Below are 26,311 nucleotides of genomic sequence, written 5' to 3'. Positions count from 1 at the left end.
TAAATGTTTTTAAATGATCTATTCCTTACTTAGGAACAAACATAGCTAGCAGTTTTGCCCTTCTTCCACAGCTGATGGTCTGCAATTTAGATTCAGTCGCAGCATGCTGTCGTTTTCTGATATTCTATAACACATATTCTTACACTACAATGGCAAATGATTGAGAACCAAACTTGCATATTGATGGTTCACAAGCTCTACAATTAAGTCTCCTGCAAAGTTTGACAATCTAGACACTTACAGGACAAAATAATGCAAAGCTTTTCCTCCCTTTACTAACAAACAAACCACGAATAACACAATTCTCTGTAATGTTGCCATTATCTTCTCTTGTGGTACAAGATTGTTGCTCAGTTATGATTTAGAATTATTTCATACACCCCATGTCAAATGATCTTCACATTCTTTAACATTTCAGCCAAATCGTATGTTTTGTCCCAAAGAAGTCCAGTTTTTTTAAGCTGCTTTTCCAAATTCTTTGCCGACTCTATTAGACCCAGAGGGCACATACTTTTTTCTGAGACTGAACAGCAAAAGAGAATTTCATTCACTTCATCCTCTATTTTTTGTTTATAAATCAGGGGAAAAACGTCACGAAGAACTTTTATCACACTCTCGTTCAACGCTGAATCACGGCATACCAAGTTCAAAACAAAGATACCTGAGAAGAATCAAATTTAATACTTTATTAAAAATAAATAAAACAAGAATAATAAAATATATTGCATTGAAAATGTGGAAGATAAACAGGTCAAGATTTGATGCAGATGCACATAGGAACACACACACACACACACCTCTATGTAGATTGTTCTTACCATCAGGTTTCAGGATCTTGTGAACATTGATTAGGAAATCTTTCTCTACAAACGCAGGTGGTGGACAACTCATACCAACACTGGTGTCCTTGCTGTCCACATCAAACATCACCACATCATAAAGAGTATTTCCTGTAAAAGGATGGGTACATGAGGGAGATAACATAGCAGTCACATATCCAAAGACAGAAATTATCAGTATTCACACCAAGAAACACTAAGAGACAATGGAGAAGATTTTAACATTTGCAGTATTCCTTGGGTCTAATTATAGTGTCACGGATTATATATTTTTCTCTACCTCTAGAAATAAGTGGCTATATTAGTTAAAAGGGATACTCCAGAACCCTAATGCAATTCAGCTTGTTGTGAGTGCAGATTTCAATAGAAATTGGCATTTTTTAAATTAATCTAGTTACGACCCAACGGTCTTGATACTTTCTGGTTGTTTAGCAATTGCACAGAGCACCTGCCTTGCAAAGATCACTCACTGAGCTGCATTGGGAAATCTGTAATTGGACAGTCTGGCCTGGGCAAGCAGGGAAGGACTTGCAAACGCTTCATACAAGAGATCTGCAACTTCTGCAAGCAGATTTTAGATATAACAATCAATACATAATTAAATGCATGGATTTTGTATTGGGGTTATACATACTAAACATTTTTATTGGGGTGGGGGGTAGTTGAGTGTCCCTTAATATTTTCTCCTTTTTAATTTATTTCCTGCAGTGCTTTAGTAAATAAAGTGTATTATTTTTGCAACTACATCCTTCATCATACTGAGCTTTTTTGAGGTCTTTCAATCTTTGAGAAAACACATCATAGAGATGAACCATCAACCCTAATAAGCTCCCCAGCTACTCGTGATGCAGAGTATTTGGGGGAAAGTATAAACAAGAAGTTAACTAGATACTATAAGCAATGTAGAGTGATGATGGTGTCAGGAGTCCCTTGGTGTTATTCCTTGATAAGCTGTCAAATCACTTACAAACACTTTTTCCTGGCTCTGTCAGGCACCTGTGGTCTTTCTGTTCTGCACTAATAAGTAGTGATGTCCCGAACAGTTCGCTGGGAACCATTCGCCGGCGAACATAGCGTGTTCGCGGTCGCGAACACATGCGATGTTCGGTCCGCCCCCTATTCGTCATGGAGGTGGGAGGGTATGGGAGGGAGGGTCTGCTGCTGATTGGCTGGAATGTGTCTGCTGACTGTGAGGTACAGGGTCAAAGTTTACTCATTGATGACGAATAGGGGCCGGACCAAACATCGCGCGTGTTCGCGACCGCGAACACACTATGTTCGCCGGCGAACGGTTCCCGGCGAACTGTTCGGGACATCACTACAAGCTAAAACTAAAGTTAATACTTTGCATGAGCCTAGCAATGGTGAACATTATTAAATGATTAAAGTGTGTTAGCTACCAACTCTCTGCTAGTGAGTAGCATCTAAAATTCTTCTTTAATGTAAAAATATGATGTTCCATTTTAGCATATCAGTGCAGGCCAGAAAGACTACGAATGTCTGACACAGCTAAGTGTCAAACTGTTAATAAAATATTCACAGCTTTCCATGGGACTCCTGGCTCCATAACCACTACAGAATGCTGTAATCGTTATATTTGTTCAAGTATCCCTTTAACCCCTTAATGGCCAAACTTCTGGAATAAAAGGGAATCATGACATGTCACACATGTTATGTGTCCTTAAGGGGTTTAGCAGAAAGATTGTAAACGTTCTATCAGGGATATTCACTAAAAGCAGTATTAAAAGAGAATTAAAAATGTAAGGCCAAGGTAGCTAAACAGAAAGCATAGCTGAATAAGACTTTTGTTACAGTTCAACTATTTTGGCCTTAAGTTTGAAATTCACCTTGAATTCTCAATTTAGTGAATAACACTGCTAATCTAAATTTCAGTACAGTATGTGTTAATTTAATAATTGATTCTCAGGCTTCAAAACTAACTAAATGTTAATAGTACTTATTATTGCTGCCTGTATTTATGAAAACCGCTGCACAGTGTGGACAAACCTTACCTTGTTTCGCCAAGTCATTAATACAGACAAAGCCATCACCAAGGTGCACTATCATGCGCTCATCTTGTGAAAAACCAAACCACTGGCATGCTACATCAAGCACAGATGGGTCAATTTCAACAGCCTCCACTTGTGAATTCCCAATGTAATCATGGATAAAAAGTGACAGGCTGCCCCCACCAAGTCCAATCACCAGAACAGATATTGGATTCTCTGCAAGTAATAAAAAATGTATACATTTTTTTAAAAGAGTATCTCACGAAAAGAAAACCAAGCACCAAAACCATTACAGCTTAACGTGACGAGAGAAAAAGCAAGGTTTACATTTCGCTTAAAAACACCTCAAGTGGTTGTAATACAGACAGCCACTAGAGGGACTTCCTATGATCATTCTCTGACAGTGACAAAAAGGTAAATAAAATAAATAAAAAGGTATTAATTCAACAGGGCTTAAAATTTTAATTCCTGTGCTACTAGCCAAACCTACTTATAAAAATGTCTACTCTGATAACATTCATTCGATACTGAAATTAAATCCTGTCATTACAGGGTCAGTTTTGTAACATGTCTTTTTCTTGCAGACCTTTGATTGTCTCTGATAGATGCGCAGAAAAATGACGCTCTGCGCCAATCAGCATCTTCTCATTGAGATGCATTGACTCAATGCATCTTTATAGGGAAAGTTCAGCGCCTCCAAGCAGAATGTTGACGTGCTCAACCAAGAAAGTCCCCCTAGTGGTCATCGTCTTATCTTCAGCTCTGTTAGTAGCCTTCTTGACCCTGCTGGCACTTCCTGTGTGTAATTAAATTTACCGAGCAGCAGATAAAAACTTTTAAAATAAGTTACATCATATTGAAAATTGAAACCACTTTGTTTTCATGCAGGCTGTGTCAGTCACATTCAGGGCAGGTGTGGCAGAAACAAAAGTGATTTAACTCATAAATGGCAGAGAATTGAGACGTGAGACTACAGGGGCATAATCTTTACACCAAACCGGCTTCATTCCCATAATGCAACTAGTTCAATAGCAGAAAACGGAAAACGATGCATACAATCACACATCATTTTGGGAATGTGAACGATACACTGCAATATTGTGTGGATAAAATATTTGCAGGTTTTTTTTAATGCAACCAGATGAGAATCTTTGCACTGCCAGGAAGCCAAGCAAGAATGCAAGGATCCATGCAGTTCTGATGTATGAAAAGGTCTACAGCCCCATCAGACAGGTACAATACCTGGTAGCCTCCCATTCTTACAAAGCAGGGCAAGTCCAGAAATCATTGCCTTGTGATGTTCACAGCACAGATAGCCCTTATCAATTACTGGACTGGTGAGTGTTGATTCATCGAACGGCTTTGGCCCATTTTTTTTGTCTTTTTTCTTCTTCTTTTTCTGACCTGGATAATGGAAACATTGTTGTATTTAATCAACCATTAGCTAAGTGTTATGTTTAATTAAATACCCTTAGTGTGTAAATAAGATGTTTTGGGTGATAGCAAATGTATGCCACTAGTGTATGAGACAACCAGGTTGAAAAGATTTATAAGACCTCCAAAGCTAAAAAGAGACACAAAATATTGGAAATGAAACAATATTTAAACATGGGTAAATAATGAAACACTTTTAGCTCTTACAATTGCTGATCTCTCCCAGACTAGGAAGAAGCTCCAAACAGGAGCATCTCAATGGTCTATGGAGGATTTCCATAATCCAGAAGCATACAACAGGGGTTAACAAGAGTTTAACTTTCAGCCACAGTTGCACTACTCTCACAAGATGGGAAGAATTGTGGACAAGATCAGCTGCTAATTAATGACAAATGAAGCCACTGTTTGTGCTCTCAGAAGAGCCAGAGAGGGAAGGATAGAGATGTTTATCCAAATTGTATGCACTGTGAGCCCTCTACACCCTCTGCTCCTGTATGTTAGTCCACCTATAGACATCACTGATTAAGAAAGCAGTCTTATACAGTCATGTATACAAATCACTGACAGTGATGGGGGCTTGATGAACCAAAGGCTTTGCAAATATTGAAAATTTGTCATGGTCCTTATTGACACATTAAGATGCAATAAACATTCTGCTGGAGCTCTGAAGAAAGCTTATTTGTATAGTGTAATGGGAAAATCGAAATATAACATACGTTCTTACCACTGTTAGTATTGCCTGGAAGTAACCTGACCTCAGACTGTACTACATTTTGGTTACTCAGAAATATAAGACGTCTAAAGTAGTCTGTCCCATCTCCTCTAACATCTTCAATGACAAACTCGCCGCTTAACTCGCTTTTGCCCCGATGTTGTACTATACGGTTCCCAATGTCTGCACCAGTTGAAAGAAATGGAACCTGAGTATAATAGAAGAAATAAATAAAATGTAAAAGGAAACAGAATTACTTAGTTGGGTACTCCCAGTACAATAACTTATATAGCCTGCTGTAGTGTTTATGGTGCCCATAATAAGGAGGCAAACCATTATGAATGGTTTGACACCTACCTGGGTGTACTTCGGTTTATTGGCTTTAGAAAAAACTGATTGCAGATACTTGGGGGACCTAGTTAAGCTTAATCTTGTGAAAGCTTCAAACACCAGTCAGTAGTCACCCAAGCTGCTAACCAAGGACACATATAGCCACTGGCCACCCAGATGCCTGGGGGAACCTAGCCAACAGTATTGCTCTTGACCATGCATACTGTAGTGCAAGCATGTCAAACTTGCGGTGCACAATTAATATATTTGTGGCCCGTCTGCCCTGGGTCAGCGACTAGCCGCAAGACAGGAAAGATATTTCTTGTCTGCTTCTGGTCTTCCCTTCCACGGCCGCAAGAGCGCAGTGTGGCTGTCTGTCTGCAGAGCAAGCCAACCACTCCCCCTTTCCTCCATTCGCAGTGCCAGAGAAGCACATGGCCTGCTTGTGCAAGACGGGCAGCTCATCTTAAGGTAGGAGAAGAGGGGTTTGGGGTACCTTCCTGTGTAGTGTTTTAAAATTGGGGAGGGGGGCAGTGTTAATTTGAGGGTGGGGGCCAGGGTATTCATTAAGGGGAGGGAGGGGACAGTGTATTAATTTGAATGAGGAAGGGGGCAGTGTATTAAAAATTGGAGAGGGAGGACAGTTTATTTGGGGGGGGGAGGGAGGGGGCAAGTGTATTAAATTGTTTGGGGGGTGGGGGGGGGGGAATGAGGCCAGTGTATTAAATTGGGGAGGGGGTAGTGTATTCATTTGGGGGGTGGAGGGGACAGTGGAATAAATTGGGGAAGGAGGGAGCAGCGTACTAAATTAGAGTGGTGAGAGTGGGGGGGAAGTGTATTCAGTCACAGTGGGGGGGGGGGGGGGCAGTGAAGAAGAGTGGAAGGGGGCAGTGTATTGGTTTTTGGGGCAATGTATTCAAATGTGAGGAGGGGGCTGGAGCCCATCACTGCTAACATAATAAAAATATTCTGCATACTGTTAGATTCTCCATATTGTCCTTAGAGAAATGTCCTCTCTTTAACCCCCAACTCATTATACTAAACAGAAACCCTACATAACCCAAACACAAAAATTGTACATTAACCCATACATTACACTAACACTCATTATTAAATCCAAACGACCCTAATAATATCAAACATACAAAACAAGGAAGTGTGTATTTAAGGAAAATATTGCCATCTTAAAGTAGTACTCTAACCTTTTAGCAGTATATGTATGTGCTGCATTTCTGTTTGAAACACTGTCTATACAGAAAGATTAGGCTCTACTATGCCAGGGTCGTGTTGCACCACTGGAAAATTTAGCAGTCTGATATTGGCACTGGGTAAAAATGACATCCATCACCAGCACACAGTAACAAGCTTCTTCAATCGCAGGCAGTGCAGTGAGCACCTTCAAATAGAAGCCCTTTGGACTGTGTGCACACACACACAGTCTAACAGTGTTCCATCTCCATAAAGACAGCCTCCCTCTCCTTCCACTCCTCCCTTCATAATGTTTTGTGTGTATCAAGTGCCAAATACGGTGTAATTTAAAAGATTAAATCAGGCAGAGAAAAGGGTTTGAGTGTTTTGGAGATGATGAGTCACTTGCTTTATATTTATATCTCCATAACACCCTGATGGATGGCATTACTTTCCCATAATACACTGCACCTTTTTGTACCACATAATGTGTGTGTGTATATACATTTTTCCTATCAAATTTCTAGCAATGCTGCCCTAATGCAAGATGTAGCATGTGACAATTTAAAATTACAATAATTGTTCAGATAAGACGTAGTACCTGTTGGTTATCTGGCAATCCTGCAGGAGCTAATTCTAGGACCTTAGCGGACAACTCTGCCTGAATAGCTTGCATGCCATCATACTGCTGATCTCTGTGCAAAGCCACAATTATCAGACGCCGAAATCCAACACTTCCAGCAAGCTGCCTTCGACCTGGCTCCGATCCAAAAAGCCATTCAGTTTCCCTGCCTTGAGGAACTGCAAATTGCATACATAATCTATTATGGTGCATGGATACAGAGACAATGATTACATAATAAAAAACAAACCAAAAAAAATTAAACAATTCTCTATACACAATGAATAGGTGTATCCTACATAGCATTATAGAAGGGAGATATAGTTGTAAAAAGGTAGCATGGCATTATGGGAAGATGTCAGAAACAAACTAAGTACAGGGATATTAATAATCTGATTCTACTACAACTGTAACAGAGTCATAGGGTAAGTGTAAACCTGCATTTATAACTAAATTGCTTGGACATGTACAAATCCAGGAGCATCATTAGTAAGGAAATCCAAAAGAGGGTAGGTGAAAATAAATAAAATCCCTAATCTTAAAAAAGTCATAAAAGACAAGAGCCTTATGAAGGGCAAAGGTTAAGCCCGGTGACAACACTAGTCAGCTTATTATGGGCTTATTATGGGCAGAGGTGGAGGCTACCTACTTTTGTTGTTTGTTTGTGATCCACTCCAGTGAACTTCATTGTAAAGTAGTCTCAGTTGCTCACTCGCTCAGCATGTTTAGCCTCAATTACCTCTAGTTAGCATCATATGTCTATGGTGGGCTATAAATGCTTACAAATTTACTTTTTGTTCCTTATTTCCTATCTTGATCCCACAAGTCCATTACACCTACAACAATGCATGGCTAGACAGTAATAGGAGAGGTAGGCCCTATACGAGTGTAGGAGAAGTCAGAGGGACAGATAAGGGGATAACCCTAAATTGATAGATACGAAGAAACAAGAGAACAGTTCTGTCCCTGTGTAATGTCAGAAAAAAAAAATCAATAAAAATCCTTTATTAAATAAATCTAAAAACACGCTTTGCCTTTTATTTTTGATCGTGCCGAGCCACCGTACTCATTAACGGCTACTGATGACATCATGCCCGCGGCTTGTCCAATGAGGACTCTGGGCGGGCTATTTAAGCTCACCCTGTTCGGGGAGTCAGTTCCCCCTGATGAGCCTGTGTGTTTGGTGAAACGCACGTCAGGGCTCCAGATATCGATCCTGATAGGTGTGATCTGTTGCCATTGCTGTGCTACTCTACATGCAGCTACTATTGCAACACCCAGGATTCTCGGACCTATTACACTGTAGCTGGACAATTAGACTACAGACTATTTAACTTCTTCTAGTTCTCTAACCTAGCTTAGCACCGTTATTAGCATTATTGATAGGTACCCATGAAGGCACAGATTAGGGCATTTGCTCCTTATGTAGATAGTTATTTGAGATATCTACTAACCAGATACAGGTGCCCTCGAAGGCACAGTTTAGGATTTCTACCTACTTTATCATTGTGTGCTAACCAAGGGACACATCTACCACTATAGTGACTGTGCTATCCAGACATCTCATCTTAACAGTGAGATTCTGCAAGGCTGGGACTAGATTGGATTTGTGATTACATGTTCTCTGTTTAGGGGCACTCATTTAGATAACTTTTCCCACATATAATTTTCTGTTATTTTATAGCAGACTACACTAGCCCCATCTACTTCGGGGCATTACTTAGGTGGGCTGCACATATCGGATCTACTTGTGGAATTCCCATAGATACCGTTAGACCGTACTGATACATTGTATATATTCGCCACTTGAGTAAGTGTACCGTGCAGACTACAGTTACCATTTTCTGGTGTGCCGTATGTATCAGATTGATGTTTTGAGATCTAACTAGATATTGTTAGCTTACAATAAGAAACTATACTTTTGCTACTTTTGGCTAACATATCGTACATTGTGTACAGCCACCATTTGAGGGACATATCTACTTCACCGTTTTCGGTGACCTGTGCCCCAGTCTTTTTTCTACGTATTTTTGTCCATTCACTTCCCGTTTGTACATACTCCTCACTTAGTGCTTGTAAATTTGAGTCATCTTTTCTGCCTCAGTTATCCATCACTGCGGCAGGGATGACCATTGATTTTGTCATTACCAGTGTGTGTTTTTAGATTTATTTAATAAAGGATTTTTATTGATTTTTTCTGACATTACACAGGGACAGAACTGTTCTCTTGTTTCTTCATGTCTAGACAGTACTTTATGAGTTCTGACATCAGTGGCAAATAGCCTTCTTGATATACCATTTTAGCATAAGAAAGCTTTGTGAACTGAACGGTTTGACATCTGCTGTTGGGGCATGTCAAATATGTCTGTATTTCATGGCACAACAAAAATATATATATATAAAAAAAAAAAAAAAGTACCTATACAGCTCTATGCTCATGTCGCTGCAACATTAATATAGAATTAAAGGGACACTGTAGGCACCCAGACCACTTCTGCTCATTGGAGTGGTCTGGGTGCCAACTCCCACTACTCTTAACCCTGCAAGTGTAATTATTGCAGTTTTTTTATAAACTGCAATAATTACCTTGCAGGGTTAACTCCACCTCTAGTGGCTGTCTACTAGACAGCCACTTCCTGGATTATAGCACAGAAATCCTGTGCTAGAGCGTCGCTGGACGTCCTCACGCTGTGTGAGGACCTCCAGCGTCGCTCAATTCCCCATAGGAAAGCAATGAAAAGCATTTTCAATGCTTTCCTATGGAGAGCTCTAATGCAATGCCGCGCATGCGCATTAGGTTTCCTCAGCCTGCAGGCAGGATCAGTCTCGCCCACCAGCTGACGTAATCACAGGGAGGAGCGGCGGCGAGCAGAAACCACTGCCGGGGGACATCGGCAGGGTTTCAGGTAAATGACCTGAAGGGGTTTTCACCCCTTCAGCTACCAGTGATGGGGGGTGGGAGGGAGAGGGGACCTGCAGTGCCAGGAAAACTGGATTGTTTTCCTGGCACTGGAGTTTCCCTTTAAAATGATTACACCAACCCAAAAAAACAAAACAGATCAGAGTAACACTTACAATGTTCACTTATGTCCCAATAGCCCTGTACAAAATGTGGCTGAACCATCCAGACTGCATAATCCAGATATTGGTCTCTCTATTTAACAATGCCTAGATGTTGTAATTCAGGCCCCAAACAACCCTGAATTTGGTCCAGATTTCTGCGGGACGGCTGAAATCCAGGCCAAGATTTTTAAACAATCAGAACTATTTTCCGGCTTTTTAACTTACTAATTTCAATGGAACAGCTTCCTCATAGCTGCTCACCTCATGGCCTCATCCACAATGGTTTAATACAATGCTCCTCATAAAGGAGCATTGAGGATCTAATGCGTATATGTGGAGAATGCCACACAAGCATCTAAGATTCCAAATAGGAAAGCAGTGAATCAGCCCCCTATGAGGGAGGTTTTCTCAGTCAGAGCAGCCAAAGGGCACCCTACAAAACCGGTCATATTATACACATTGCACAGTTTAAAAAAAAATAAAAGACCACTGCACCCAGGAGCATTTATTCTGGGGGCAGCTAATCCCATGGGGAAAGCTCTGGATTGGATAAAACCGGCAAGGGGGCGGAGCCAGATGCTGTTTTGGCCAATCAGCACCTCATCATAGAGATACATTGAATCAATGCATTTCTATGAGGAAAATTTAGCATCCCCATGCAGAGCGTGGGGATGCTGAACAGCAGTGCTGCCTACCGTGCAGCACTCAGCCAGGAAGCACCTCCAGTGGCCATCTGAGGAGTGGTCACTTGGCGGTGTCCCTAGGGGCAATGTAAACACTGCCTTTTCTCTAAAAAGGCAGTGTTTGCGTAAAAATGCTTGCATATAAAGGATTATACTCACTAGAACAACTACATTATGCTGTAGTGACCCTTTAAAAATCCACTTGCATGTATATACTCATAATACCAGTTATAGATACTGGACATCATAACATTTTCATCTCGTTGAATTGTTAATAGTGCCTCTATTCAGTGTTAAACCATTTTTGAAATGTTTAACACTAAATATGTGTCCCTGGCCATTCACAACTCGATCCCTATTGGAGGTATGGCTAGTCTAGCCATACCAATACATACCAGCAATGGGAAACTGTGATTGGCTTAGAGTGATCGGTTGACACTCTAGGGCAATCACAGCCACCCATTGCTGCTCAGGCTAATGCTCTCTCATTCATCCACGCAGCAGAGAGGGAGATGTGCAGCAGGGGATTCTCGTTAAGTGTTTAAAACATTAGAAACAGTTTAACGCTGAATAAAAACAATATTCTAATACTACTGCTAGCTCCACACTTTTTTTTAATCAGTGTACGGTAATGTGAAAAGAATCCCACAGCACACAGTATATACTCACTGATAAATATAGCAAAATGATTAGAGTGGGATAGTTTTATTATTGGACAATCCACTATGTAAAAAGTGTAACGACTCTTGCCAGTATCCCCATCACATAAGTCCAGTGAAACCTCTTGAGAACTTTGGTTCTGCTGGAGTTTGTTTCTGAGCAGTGCATATCGTTGCCTTTCCTTCACTGCCTCCATTAGTTCCTCAGGACTTGACCATCGAACAGGTTTTCCTCCCTCTTCATCTGACATCATCTCAAAGACCTGAGGGAAGCCAGGAATCTGCCGAACTTTGGTCATTAAAAACACAAATACTGGCATTGGGAACTTGCTGCCGGATTCAGGACTATTACCTTCCAAGACTTGATGAACTCTAACCATCCACCCACCTTCAGAGAAATGTTTCACCAGCTTCTCCAACACATGAGCTTGGGCCAAAGAGACACACAAATAACGTCCTCCAATCTGGAGGAGTCTGGAAATTTCAGACAGCATATCACTGGCTATTTTTAGAGTTCTCTCTTCGGTATCAGTCAGGATGGCATCTAGTGTTCCCTTATCCAGAACTGCCTGAAAATGAGAGTCACTAAATGTAGTTTGTGTGGCATCCATGAGTTGGAATGTCATCAGAGGCCGTTTGCTGGCATTGCGTTCACTCATCTGACGTATAACGACTTCACTGACATCAATATTTGTCAAGTTTTTACATCCAGCATCATACAGGCGCTCACTCAACTCTGAGTTCCCACAGCCCACAACCAAAACCTGTCAAACATGAGGAAAAAAATAATGTTAATAAAGGGACTACATGAAGATTATCGGATAGGGCCAGATTAGGAATTTAAATGTGAAATTTTACATGTAATCAAACATTTTAATAAATGAACAAAACGTGCTTTCAAGTAATCATGTCATGCATGACCACACATACTAGATGTAAAGACAACAAAACCTTCCTTTTGTTAAAATAAATTGCATGTCATCGATTACACCTTGCAATGGTATTTCTCCTTGACAAATATTTTTAATTTTCCTTTCAAAACGGCAGTAAAGTCTTTGCTATTTTTTTGAAGAGTGAAACAGACAAGAAAAGGCATATGGAACATACCTAGTAAATTTATCACAGAACAATGTAAGTAAAAAAATATTTAACATACGGAATTATGATGTTCTTGTCATAAAAACACTGCTAATAGTGATAGCATCACCTCTTCTGTGAATGATAAAAGAGGTTGTAGATAAAGCCACTGTGAAGACAATAGATAAACTAGAAGAATCCAATTAGATAAACTAGGCTAGTGTGCCCTCACACGTAGAAAGGAAAACATTGTTCTTTTTTCAGAAAAACTATGAATTCAGAGAAAGATATAAAATATAATGTGTACAGTAGCTAAACGTACATTTCAAAGTTACACAAAGGTGGTTATTTATCAAAGTGATGCAAAGATGCATTCAGTTTCTGTTGGTCCTACCGGCGTCGACGTTGATTGAACCACTAGTATTACATGCTTTCATTATTATTATTATTATTATTATTATTGCCATTTATATAGCGCCAACAGATTCCGTAGCGCTTTACAATATTTTGAGAGGGGGGGGGATGTAACAATAAATAAGACAATTACAAGAAAACTGACAGGAATAATAGGTTGAAGAGGACCCTGCTCAAATGAGCTTACAGTCTATAGGAGGTGGGGTATTAGAAACATTAGGATAGGAAATATCAAGTAGGAGTGAAGCAGAGCTGGAGGAGAGAGCAAAGCACTATCCCATAGGGACAGGTATGTAAGGGAGAGATTACTCTGGGAGGCCATACGCTTTCCTGAAGAGATGGGATTTAAGGCCCTTCTTAAATGATTGAAGACTAGGGGAGAGTCTGATGGCAGTAGGCAAGTTATTCCATAGGAGAGGAGCCGCCCGTGAGAAGTCCTGCAAGCGTGAGTTGGCCGTACGGGTGCGAGCAGCGGTCAGGAGGTGGTCGCGGGCAGAGCGGAGGGTACGAGGAGGGGCATACCTCTGGATCAGTGAAGAGATATAAGAGGGGCTGGAATTGTTCAGTGCTTTAAATGTATGGGTTAGCACTTTGAATTGACTCCTATAGGATACAGGGAGCCAATGTAAGGACTGGCAGAGGGGCGAGGTGTGAGAGGACCGACTGGATAGGAAAATCAGTCTAGCTGCAGCATTCATTACAGACTGTAGCGGGGCAGTACGGCTTTTGGGGAGACCAATCAGGAGAGGGTTACAGTAATCCATGCGGGAAATTACTAGAGCATGGACAAGCTCCTTGGTAGCATCTTGCTTAAGAAAGGGGCGGATGCGGGCTATGTTTTTGAGTTGGAACCTACAGGACTTGGCAACAAACTGGATGTGAGACTCAAAGGTGAGACCAGAGTCAAGTATGACGCCAAGACAGCGCGCTTGTAGGGATGGACTTATGTGGATATCACTGACTTGAAGGGAGAGTGAGAGAGGAGGATCAGTATTAGGAGGAGGAAAGACAAGGAGTTCAGTTTTAGAGAGGTTAAGTTTGAGAAAGCGTGACGACATCCAGTCAGAGATGGAAGAGAGGCAAGCAGTGACACATTGCAGGACGGCCGGGGAGAGGTCCGGTGAGGAGAGGTATATCTGAGTGTCATCAGCGTACAGGTGGTAGTTGAATCCAAAAGAGGCAATAAGTTTTCCAAGAGAGGCAGTATAAAGAGAAAATAGAAGGGGACCAAGGACAGAGCCTTGGGGAACTCCAACCGAGACAGGGCGAGGGGAGGAGGTATCCTTGGAAAAGGAGACACTAAATGAGCGTTGGGAGAGATAGGAGGAAAACCAAGAGAGGACAGAGTCACAGAGACCGAGTGATTGAAGAGTTTGAAGGAGGAGAGAATGATCAACTGTGTCAAAGGCAGCAGAGAGGTCAAGGAGAATTAATATGGAGTAGTGACCTTTGGATTTAGCGGAGATTAGGTCATTAGTCACTTTGATAAGAGCGGTCTCAGTAGAGTGGAGAGGGCGGAAGCCAGACTGAAGAGGGTCAAGGAGAGAGTTGGAATTAAGGAAGTGAGACACACGGGTAAAGACAAGTCTTTCCAAAAGCTTTGATGAGTAAGGGAGCAGGGATATGGGACGATAGTTCGAGGGGGAGGACGGGTCAAGAGATGTTTTTTTCAGGATAGGTATTACAGTGGCATGTTTAAGGTCAGCAGGAACAGTGCCAGAAGAGAGAGAGCAGTTAAAGATGTGTGTTAGGATAGGCACAAGACAAGGGGAGAGAGATCTGATGAGGTGAGATGGGACAGGATCAAGTGGGCAAGTGGTGGGGCGAGAGGAATGGAGAAGTGCAGCCACCTCTTGTTCAGTAGCTGGGGAGAAAGTCTGAAGGGTAGGGAAAGCATGATTTATGTGTGGTTGAGAAAGAGAACGGCAAGGAGGGGAGAATTGTTTCCTTAGCTGTTCAATCTTGTCAGTAAAGTAATATGCAAAGCTATCAGCTGTAAGGTTAGTTTGGGGGGTGGCCACAGCAGGGCGGAGAAGGGAATTAAAAGTGTCAAAGAGACGTCTGGGATTGCGGGAGCATGAACTAATGAGAGAGGAAAAGTAGGACTGTTTGGCGAGGGCAAGGGCTGCGCTGTACGAAAGCAACATGAATCTATAATGAAGATAGTCTGCCTGGGTGCGAGACTTCCTCCAGGAGCGTTCAGCACATTAAGCCATAAAAAAAAGTTTTAAACTGTTGAGTGCTCCCTTTTCCAGCCACAGTACCTGACTAGTAAGGAAAGGGTGCCAAATTTACTTTGCTTTACCTGGATTTAAACTTGCAATACCTGATGTGCTAGATTTCCAATCCTACTAGATTATTCAGTACGGGTTATTCACCAGATGTCACAAATCTTAGGCAAAAAGCAGCGCACGTCTGGCTTTGTTGAGAATTCAGCATTTTTCCCATCTCAGTTAGATTTTACCTTTTGGATTTCAATTCACTACAATCTAGAGTTTGGCAAATGAACGCCAGTCAGTTTTATAAATAGCTTTTCTAAAGCATATCTGACAGTGTTTTGACATTTCATGGATGTTCAGGGCATTATAACTATATGTGGGTTAAAAAAAAAAAAAAAAAAAATGGAACCGTGTATGAAATAATTTATATTACCGGAGCTGGTTACATCAGTACATTTTCATAATCCACTGTCGCTCAGCACATACCTTGTCTTTAGGTTTAATGTATTTGTGCAACACACCGCACAGGTCAAGGTACCCGCCATACCACTCAAAGGCTCGTTCCCCTCGCTTTCTGAAGAACTGCTCCCAATATTCAGTGGAGGCGAACTCCTTTGAGCTCTTGGGCAGCAGATTCATGATATACCAATTTCTCCTATAGCCCCTTGCTCACACGTGCTGTCAACATTCCAACCTCTTCCGGGTCTAGTCGGTTCAGTTGAGAGCGTTGTTTGGTGGAATGCTGGCCGGCGGCGCTCCCTGATTGGACGAAGCGGTGACGGTGAACCCGGAAGTGCAGAGTGGTCCTGCCAGGACTGTGCATGTTGAGTTACAATTAGCAGCTAGCTGGAATGGCCGCTCTCACCAGCAGGAGTATAGTCTTTGTGACTGGGAATGCCAAGAAACTCGAAGAGGTATTATCTTATATCTCTTATGTTTATTGATTTACATAGGTTTATTATGGTTACATATCATAGAAAGTTTTGGTTGCTAAGCACGCGGTTATTCAGTGTTCACTCTTCCACTCTATTGATATATAGTGATAGTGGCCCTGCAGGTCCATTTAGTAGGGGTCTTTTGGGAAAAAGTAATACTTAATGTAAGGTCCTGCTTGTCAAATTACATTGATGTTTATTGAATTGTTCTAAGTACTTATGATGATGGTCACTATGTAGCCCCCATTTAAAATGACATTCCACTGCCAAAAAACAAACTGTTTAGTAGATATAACCCAAGTGTAGGTAATTAAAGTGACACTACAGTCACCAGAACAACTACAGATTATTGAATTTGTTCTGGTGAGTAGAATCATTACCTTCAGGCTTTTTGCTGTAAACAATGTATTTTCAGAGAAAATGCAGTGTTTACATTACAGCCTAGTGATAACTTCACTGGTCACTCCTCAGATGGCTGTTAGAGATCCTTCCTGGGTTCTCCTCCCTCTACATGCAGACACTGAATTTTCCTCATAGAGATTAATTGATTCAATTCATCTCTATAAGGAGATGCTAATTGGCCAGGGCTGTGTTTGAATCATGCTGGCTCTGCCCCTGATCTGCCTCTTTGTCAGTCTCAGCCAATCCTATGGGGAAGCATTGTGATTGGATCAGGCCACCACTTCTGATGATGTCAGCAGACAGCTTTTTTTCTGAGGCAAACAACATGCAGATCTACAGCTTCAGGCTTGAATACAGTAATATCTTTGCTATATTTATGGAGGCATGAGGGGCCCAGGGGAGCTAGATGGTGGTGTTAACACTATAGGGTCAGGAATACATGTTTGTGTTCCTGACCCTATAGTGATCCTTTCATTTAAAACCGACATGCAAAAGCTGCACATCTCTCCTCTGTAGCTTTTGCAATCTCCCCTCCCTTCATAGCTCAGACTTTCTGTGGCTGTCTAATCACAGACTTTCCAGTGCAACTGAAGTCTTTCTAAGGCAGTTGCCCAGCTGCATTGCCTGCCTCTTGAATTTAGCTAAATTAGGCTAAACTAAAAGGAAGTAGCAGGGCAGGTTGAGAGCTTGGGGGGTGGAGGTAACAGGTTTCATTTATAAAATTTGTAAAATGGAGAAAAAAGGTCACTCTTCAAACATAAAGCTCTTCAGCAAGCTTAAAGGGAATCTCCAGTGCCAGGAAAACAATCAGTTTTACTGGCACTGGAGGTTCCCTCTCCCTCCCACCCCCAATCCCCAGTTGCTGAAGGGGTGAAAACCCCTTCAGTCACATACCTGAGGCAGCGACAATGTCCCTCATCGCTGTCTCCTCCTCCGCGGCGCTCCTCCTACTGATTCCGTCGGCCGGTGGGTGAGACTGATCCCGCCCACCGGCCAAGGAGACCTAATGCGCATGCGCGGCAATGCCACGCATGCGCATTAGCGCTCCCCATAGGAAAGCATTGAAAAATTATTTCAATGCTTTCCTATGGGGAAATGAGCAACGCTCTAGCACAGATAATCTGTGCTATGAAGGAGGAAGTGACCTCTAGTGGCTGTCTAGTAGACAGCCACTAGAGGTGGAGTTAACCCTGCAAGGTAATTATTTCAGTTTATAGAAAACTGCAATAATTACACTTGCAGGGTTAGGAGTAGTGGGAGTTGGCACCCAGACCACTCCAATGGACAGAAGTGGTCTGGGTGCCTGGTGTGTCCCTTTAAGTGCTCACTTTTGGAGTGTTCCTTTAAGTAGGCTTTTTGTTTATTTTTAATAAAAGATGTGTGCTAAGGGGCAGCAATTATTTCAAAACAACCTGGCAGCGTTCTACATATACATACAGGTTATGGTCCCATAGATTTTTTTACTTCTGATTAGAATATACTTAAAAAAAACACAAAAATTAGGTGCTCACTATATACTTTAAGGCAGCAGTAAACCTTACAAGGATTCCCCAAAACCTTGTAGGAATAGAGACAGAACACAAATACAAAAAATAGATAACCGTGCCTTAAAACACAGTAATGTACAAAATGAAGTCAAATATAAATCATATGTACATACTTTTTTGTTAAGTCTATGAAGTCTTTGGCTGTTATACAGTGATACTTCTGTATTCCCAACAAATTATTGAGTGAGTCATAGATAGCTTAAATAAAAAGGGTTTCACGTTTAAATTGAGCTGTTTCATTTACAAATCAGTGGTGGCCAGCATGTAGCTGTACATTTGACCTACAACTTCATAATGCCCAGCCAGCAGCAGATAGAATCCCTTTCTTTTATAACAATTGCTAAACTTTGCAGGTCTTGTTTCTCCATTATTGGAGAGTTACCTGGAGGTAACCTTAGACATGCATTCACAAGCTTATTTGCTTATCCCTGGATTGTAGCTAACTGAAAATATTAGGCCAAAATAAAAAACATGTAAAAAGTCTCAGTTTAGAAATGTTTCCAATTCTGTTATTGTTATTTGCAATTATCTTGTCTTTTAGCTACAATTTGTGGTCTAGTCAAAAATGTAGGGGTTTTATTAGACTTATAAAGTATACCAATAGTATGAGTTCTGAAATTAAACTATTTGATTTATGTTATCATCATTATGTGTAATTCTGGCTACATATTGCTTTCTTTCATGATTTTCTAACTTTTTTTTTTTTTTTTTTTAAGGTAATTCAGATCCTTGGAGACAGATTTCCGTGTAAGCTAGTGGCCAAGAAAATTGACTGTAAGTTTTATTTACAGTTTAATTCCTCCATGAAACAAAACTTGCTCAATATTGCTAATGTGTGTTTGATTGTTTTTTTATTTCTATACCTGCAGTACCAGAGTACCAAGGTGAACCCGATGAGATTTCAATTCAGAAGTGCAAAGAAGCTGCAAGGCAGGTTGGTAAAGTATCTTGAAGGATGCATGCCCAGGGATGGCACAACTTCCAAGATTAAGATTGCATGGCAGAGCAAAGTTTTATTAAATAAACCATAGAAAAAGTGTACTGTACCTTTAAATCTAGCAATTAATATGTATTAATTTTGTGCTTGGCAACTGCTCAGTCATTAAGGCAGCCGCATCCGTTTTTTGGTTTCCTTTTTAAACCCCTCTTCCGACTCCAATACATTTTATAGTGCCCCATGTCGCCCCCAAATGCCCCTAGGCACAACAATTTATCTTTTTTAATAACTTTATTTTATAATAGGTATCGTATGCCCCCTTCCCCTTTTGTTATCACGGCCCTCACAAGTCGCTCATGGGCAGGGGCCAGCGAGGAGAACCTGTTCTGTTGAATAGCCCCCACTCGCGGGGCACGGGTGGGGGCTGACACTATGTCCTCTCTGTTAATTATTTTTCTAGATGCCCCACAATGGGGACCTGTACTAGGACCCCCATTAATTGATTCGGGGGGTAGGAAGCTTATTTTTTTTATTGTTTAGTAGAAATGCCCCTGCTCGCGGTATAGCGAGTAGGGGCACTCAGAGATTTAAAACTCCCTTATTCACTAATACTAAGTACTCTTCACTTAAATAAAGTAAGTAAATATGTCTGAAAGACCAATTTAGATCTTTTAATAGATAGCTCCCTAATACCATGGGAATTAAGGAGCTATCTACTCGCGGCACGACAAGATCGGCATTTCATTTATTCAAATTAAATTCCGATCCGAACAAAAGACGTGAATTGCGTCCCAATATGAATGAACAAAGTGTTCTCATTCTGTTAGGACACAATTCGGTAGTTTCACATAGACAGGACGTTAGGGAATACTGAAAGCAGGCATCGAGGAATCACGGAGAATAGGGTGAGTATTGCAGGAACATCTCTCTGACCCACAGGGAGTAGGTCAGAGCTGGTCAGGCGTCGGAAAAATACATAAGACAAAGTAGTCCCTACTTTGTCTTATGTTTTAAAGAAAACTAGATTAGATAGGAGGAAAAGAAGAACAGATTCTGAGAGGGGGAGAGAAGAGAAAGCAATTAGAGAAAGGTAAGTTCGGCATGACCGTGTCGCTTTAATTAGTGTTGTAACATAAGTAGATATTTGTACATAGAAAGTGTTAGACACTAAAGTTGTGAGTTCTTGGTAATTCAAAGTTTCAAATTTGGAAAAAATCTCATCTAAGGTAGCTATAGTTTTTAGTTTGTCTTTCTTAGCCCAAAATTTGGAACTTAAATTAAATGCCTATCAAATCACTCTATAATGAATAACTGTGTATGTCTCCTTATGCCTAAATAAAGTCACATTTTGAGCTATGTTTGGGATTACATACATTTTCAGAAGAAATTTGCCTTATGCCTATACCTGGGGATTTGGTGGTTGGTTTCTAATATTTCCCTTTATGACAATACTTTTTGTGTTTGTCCCCACCCCCAGATTCAAGGTCCAGTTATAGTTGAAGACACATGTTTATGCTTCAATGCATTGGGTGGTCTGCCTGGTCCTTATATGTAAGTATCAAGAAATTATGTTTTGTATTCTATACAACAGTAGCTCATATGTTGCGACCTAAAATTGGATTCTTCTGGTTTGAGAGCACACACACAGCATGCTCATCTAGAACCCAGATTACTACTTGGATTAAGTCACATTATTGTTTTCCCCACCTAACTGAAGACTCTTTTTACAAAGGCAACAGGTACATTTTGGCAAGATGTGTGTTTGTTTTTAAAGCTAATAACCATGATTAAGAACTGCAATTTTGCACAGATTAAAATGTGTATGTTGTAAAGCCTCCTAAAGGGTAAATACCATAAAAGCACCATAAGGACTTTGCATTACTGCAACGTGTATGTTTATATCTTCAGTGTATATAGACTGCATTAAAATATGGGGTCAATTTGTAGCAAGTATTAATTTAAGATAGATTTACTATAGAAATTATAATTCTACTATTTCAACATCTCCAATGTCTGATATTATTATTTCTTAATCAATTCCTTTCAGTCCCAGTGTCTTCTACTTTTGCCCCGTGGCATTACTGTCTATTACTGAATTAAAATCATAATCAATAACCCTCTGTATCATAAACAGTGGTTCTTTCTGAAGAGTGTGTAATCCTGCTCAAAGCTTAAACAAACTGTAAAATAAAAAGTCATTTGTGTCTATTTTTTTATTTTTGAGACGCCACTCCGTGCTTGATGTTATTGGTTGTGTTCTATGCGAATACCAGGGTAAAGCCCTGCCATTGGATGAGAGCTGGCGTCAGCTGATCACTCTCAGTCAGTGAGCTTTGCCCTGTTATACTGCGTCTGGTGGACCACAGATACTTTCAAATGGTTTGACTTCTTACTTTGGAGAGGCACAGGGACCCTCTTGGCACTGTAGCAGTTATGGTGTTTGAAGTGTTCCTTTAGCTTGTTGGAGAATTAATGAGCTAGTGTTTATGGTGGCTCTAGTGTTACTATAATATAAGTGGTAAGGGGCTTATATTCTCTTCTGTAGCACAAGGGATGATGTAAGGAAGGAATGAATGGTTAGGACGGTGAGTTCAAATTGGGATGTGGTATTAAAGAACAGGATTATTTTATTTTTATTCATTTTTGTTTTCAATGGCTTTTGATCTTGCCCTCCTTTCAAGGTAAGCCATACAAGATTAGATCATGTTGCCTCCACTATACTATAAAGGTTGTACTTCCCTCAAACTGTTGCTTCTTTTTTTTTTTCTGTTGCAGAAAATGGTTTCTTGAAAAATTAAAACCAGAAGGTAAGAAAATGAACCAGTTTTTAAATTTTTAATATCTGAACAAAGATTAGCCAAGTGTTTGTTTGCATAAAAAGAAAAAAATCTCAATCTCAATTTGCAACATTTCGACCTGTCATGATAAAGACCTTGACAGGTCGAAACATTGCAAATAAACCTGCCTGGACACAATCACAGTGAGTGTCTGAGATTTTTTATTTTTATGCATATTCCGTGTGATTTTTTTTTTGCTGACCCATGCTCAGTAGCACCCTAGATTGAAATATTGTGGCTGAGTGCGACCCTATCTTTTTTCCATCAAGTGTTTGCTTGCAAACTGCTAGTATGCCGATGCTGTATCTATTGTTAGTTTAATTTGTTCTACACTTGTGCTACAATTTATAGGGAACCTTTTAGCAAGCCTAAGTAAAACTACAGATGCTTGGTGTGTATTGGACCATAAAGATAACTTGTGAATATCATACAGGGTTATCCACTAAAAAGTGAAACACTGTAAATTCAAAGTGATATTTTTTAAAGTGGATATCAAATTTCAGGACAAAATTGCCACGTTGGGGCAGAAAAAAAATCAAACTACAAATTCACTTTAAATTCATAATAATTCAAACTTTAGTCAATAACTGTAGTAGTCAGGTAACATTCTGTAATAACCCGTATTTTACACAGCTTTGGAGAACTCTTAATATTAAAGTGCAGAATAATATTTTTGAGGATACCCTTAAATTAGAACATGTGTTTGTGCGTAGGACTGCACCGTCTACTAGCGGGGTTTGAAGACAAATCTGCCTATGCCCTCTGCACGTTTGCTTTCAGCACTGGACGTCCAGAAGACCCCGTTCTGTTGTTTAGAGGGAAAACTCTGGTGTGTACAAGACATTTTGATCTGTAATTTATAAATGTTTTTACCATGTGAACACATTCTATTTTTTGTTTGGTTTTGTTTTGGCCAGCTGACCAGTGTGTCAAGTTAAATTTACAGCTGTAAGCTACTTATTCAGTGCTCCATTTTGCTTTATAGTGGTTTCTAAATTGTTGAAGTTGTAATTGGTTAAATGTCTCTACCACCTCTGCTGTTGGAGTTGTCCATCAATCTACCACCCTGTAAATAAAGCAGTGCATCGTTCCCTTTACATGATTATCGCACTGTCATGCCTGCCATGTGTTTGGCACTAGCTGTTTTGGCTAAGATTATGCAATTCATACATGATTGTATTTGACAGAAAGCTAAAATACTAACCCCAAAAGGTAATTATAAACCTAAATACCATCCTTAGGGTTAGATAAAATTGGATAACATTTTACACAATATATATTATTTTAACGCATTTTGTAGATGAGTTGGTCACCATTTAAACTGTCACTTGGTTTACTGATTAGTGTGTTTGCCTCCAGTCAGGAGCATCTCATTCTGGTCTCTGAGGACAGACCTTAACCTCTTAAATCTCTGTCTATAATTAGCTTATCCCAAAGAGCTGTTCCTGTCATCATGTAGGATGATAGCAGACATACCGTGCCTATCATCAGTTTACAGACAACCTGGTTCACTGTTAAGTGAACCAGGTTGTGTGCCATTACTATACTATAAATATTTGTATTCCCGTATGTAATGAGCCTAAAAAATTAAGCCAGTCTCAACTGAGGCACAAAATTTGCCTGCTTATTTTGAAATGATATGAATCGATCCTGATAGAGTTCCTGGCATTTTGTTCCTCCCTTGAAGTTTACTTGATTTATAAGAGTAATTATTTGTATTGAGAAAAATGCATCTTTGGTATCAAATGTCAAGACGCACTTGGAATCTGATGCTTCTAGAGAAGTTAAACATGTTTAATTTTATTTTCAGGGTCAAATAGTGGAACCACGTGGTCCTAGGGACTTTGGATGGGATCCATGTTTCCAGCCAGATGGTTTTGAAAAGACGTAAGTAGGCATGTGTGCACATTATTATTATTATTGCCATTTATATAGCGCCAACAGATTCCGTATCGCTTTACAATATTATGAAAGGGGGGATGTAACTATAAATAGGACAATTACAAGAAACCTTACAGGAACAATAGGTTGAAGAGGACCCTGCTCAAACGAGCTTACAGTCTGTAGGAGGTGGGGTATAAGACACGTTAGGACCGGAAATATCAATCAAATAGGGTGGGAATGAAGAGCTGGAGGAGAGAGTAAAGCACTGCCCTATAGGAGAGAGCAAGACACAAGTATGTAAGGTAGAGGTTATTGAAGTATATTTAAAGGACCACTATAGGCACCCAGACCACTTCAGCTTAATGAAGTGGTCTGGGTGCCTGGTCCAGCTAGGATTAACCCTTTTTTCTATAAACATAGCAGTTTCAGAGAAACTGCTATGTTTCTAATAGGGTAATCCAGCCTCTAGTGGCTGTCTCATTGACAGCCGCTAGAGGCGCTTCCGCGCTTCTCACTGTGAAAATCACAGTGAGAAGACGCCAGCGTCCATAGGAAAGCATTTTGAATGCTTTCCTATGAGACTGGCTGAATGCGCACGCGGTTCGTGACGCGCATTCAGCCGAGGAGGAGGAGAGTCCCCCGCCCGGCGCTGGAGAAAGAGGTAAGTTTAACCCCTTCCACCACCTAGAGCCTGGCGGGAGGGGGACCCTGAGGGTGGGGGCACCCTCAGGGCACTATAGTGCCAGGAAATCGAGTATGTTTTTCTGGCACTATAGTGGTCCTTTAAAAATATTCGCTATCTGTAATAACCACTGGGTGTCACTATTTTACTGTAATCTGTGTAGACATTCACTACCGAAACTCTTTAAATCTTTTTAGTATTGCAAGGATTTAAGCAAGAAATTATTTTACAATACACGAAAATGTTTGTCCAGGTGATCTAATCAACATTACATTAATTTAGTGTTCTTATAGGGTTTTTTTGTTTTTTCCTCCCTTACACTATATCAGTCACTATATACTAGTGCAGGGGTAGGCAACATTCGGCACTCCAAATGTTGTATTCTACATGTCCCCTGATTCTTAAGAGCATTATGGAAGATGTAGTCCACGACATCTCGATCCCCGAAGGTTGTCTGCCCCTTTATTAGTGTTTGCGTTCTCAACCTCTCTTCTGCAATAAGAATAGGTTGTCATGGTGCATGGAGGTGCATGGAGGTGTTGTTTAGAAAGTTCTGCAGCTCTAAACATGACCCCTTGCCTGTAACTTCAACCACAATTACTGTATGTACTTCCTCCTTTGACTGTACAGATATTTGTATGGCTACCACTCGTTGTATTGAGCATATTGTGCAAGTCCCCACCCTTTGTCTGACTAGACATAAATGTTAGGTTCTCAAGCACTGTGTTTTCAGACTGCTGATTTGTACTTGCTGTATTACTATGTATTTCATTATAGGTATGCAGAGCTCCCAAAGGAAGTAAAGAATACAATTTCTCACCGGTACAGAGCCCTGAAGGAAATGTCTGACTATTTCATCCAGAACAGCTCTTCTTGATGTTGTTCGTAATGAAGGCTTAAAGGGGTAAGTTGCTTACAAAATACAATCTCTCACTGTAGACCCAAGAAAAGGCATTACATATTTGATTCCTGTGGGGTTTTGACATATTGAAGTGCAAAATGTTACACATCCTCTTGCCACTTGGAGGCTAAAGTTAGACATGAAATGGAAAGCCCTGCATGTTAAAATTTTCAACATATATTTTTTGAGCACACAGAGGTTTTTAGCTTTATTTCTCTTGGCCGTGTATATTAGGGGATATTATAGGTATCCAAACAATCTTATCTTAATTAAGTGGTTTTTGTACATAGATCGGGTCCCTGCAGTCTCTCACTGCTCAAAATCACTAACTCACAGCAAAAGGCTGCACCTGCAGACTACAAACACCATGAAATGTGTGTGTGTGTATGTGTGTATATGTATATATATATATATATATATATATATATATATATATCTATATCACAAACTTACTTTTATAAATTATTTTTTTTTTTTAAATGTTATTATACTCTTTTCTTTTATACAACAGCGCTATTTTTATCAGAGAAGACTTGTGACCTGTTGCAAAGTTATGAGAAATCAGAAAACCTCGGTTGTTGGAGCTACACAGTGTTTCATATGAAACGTAACCTGCACATGGGGCAAAACTGTTCTAAATAAACTTTTTTTTTTTAATATTTAAACATAATCTTCTCATTTCTTTAACATAACTAAATGTGTCACTCGCATTGACTACCAGTGGGACCTTCATTATTTCCCTTCCATATTTAGACATGGACTAACTAGTTGTAAAAATATATTGATCTCGCATTCCATAGCGTTCTTGTTAATTCCTTCATTCATTGCTTGGGTTTAGTAGCTGTGTTTTTTTTTTCTCTCCATAGTAGGGGTGAATAGAGATGAGCACTAATGCTAAAATAAGTAACCAATATTGCAGGGAAACTATATTGCATTC

The 26,311-nt window shown here is 40.3% G+C and overlaps 2 protein-coding genes across 2 annotated transcripts; one reads left to right on the top strand and one right to left on the bottom strand.

Moving 5' to 3' along the window:
* Positions 1 to 53: 53 nt before the first annotated feature.
* Positions 54 to 15,912, bottom strand: METTL13 (methyltransferase 13, eEF1A N-terminus and K55). Its single transcript, XM_063427354.1, has 8 exons — positions 15,736 to 15,912; positions 11,550 to 12,303; positions 7,114 to 7,313; positions 5,007 to 5,202; positions 4,091 to 4,252; positions 2,852 to 3,064; positions 819 to 950; positions 54 to 661 (listed from the first exon to the last, which is right to left on the bottom strand). The coding sequence occupies exons 1-8, from the start codon at positions 15,886 to 15,888 to the stop codon at positions 387 to 389; spliced, it is 2,085 nt and encodes a 694-aa protein (XP_063283424.1). The 5' UTR covers positions 15,889 to 15,912; the 3' UTR covers positions 54 to 386.
* A 123-nt stretch (positions 15,913 to 16,035) lies between these two features.
* ITPA (inosine triphosphatase) lies at positions 16,036 to 26,031 on the top strand. The gene is made up of 9 exons (XM_063427353.1): positions 16,036 to 16,163; positions 18,850 to 18,907; positions 19,003 to 19,067; positions 20,548 to 20,621; positions 21,846 to 21,877; positions 22,621 to 22,736; positions 23,718 to 23,794; positions 25,251 to 25,377; positions 25,886 to 26,031. Exons 1-8 carry the CDS (start codon positions 16,101 to 16,103, stop codon positions 25,348 to 25,350), a joined length of 585 nt encoding a protein of 194 aa, XP_063283423.1. The 5' UTR covers positions 16,036 to 16,100; the 3' UTR covers positions 25,351 to 25,377; positions 25,886 to 26,031.
* The last annotated feature ends 280 nt before the right edge of the window (positions 26,032 to 26,311 follow it).

This window comes from Pelobates fuscus, chromosome 7 (assembly GCF_036172605.1).
Source record: "Pelobates fuscus isolate aPelFus1 chromosome 7, aPelFus1.pri, whole genome shotgun sequence".
Classification (NCBI taxonomy): domain Eukaryota; kingdom Metazoa; phylum Chordata; class Amphibia; order Anura; family Pelobatidae; genus Pelobates; species Pelobates fuscus.
The sequence above is the reverse complement of the archived record's forward strand: the minus strand, read 5'-3'. Positions and strand labels throughout refer to the sequence as shown.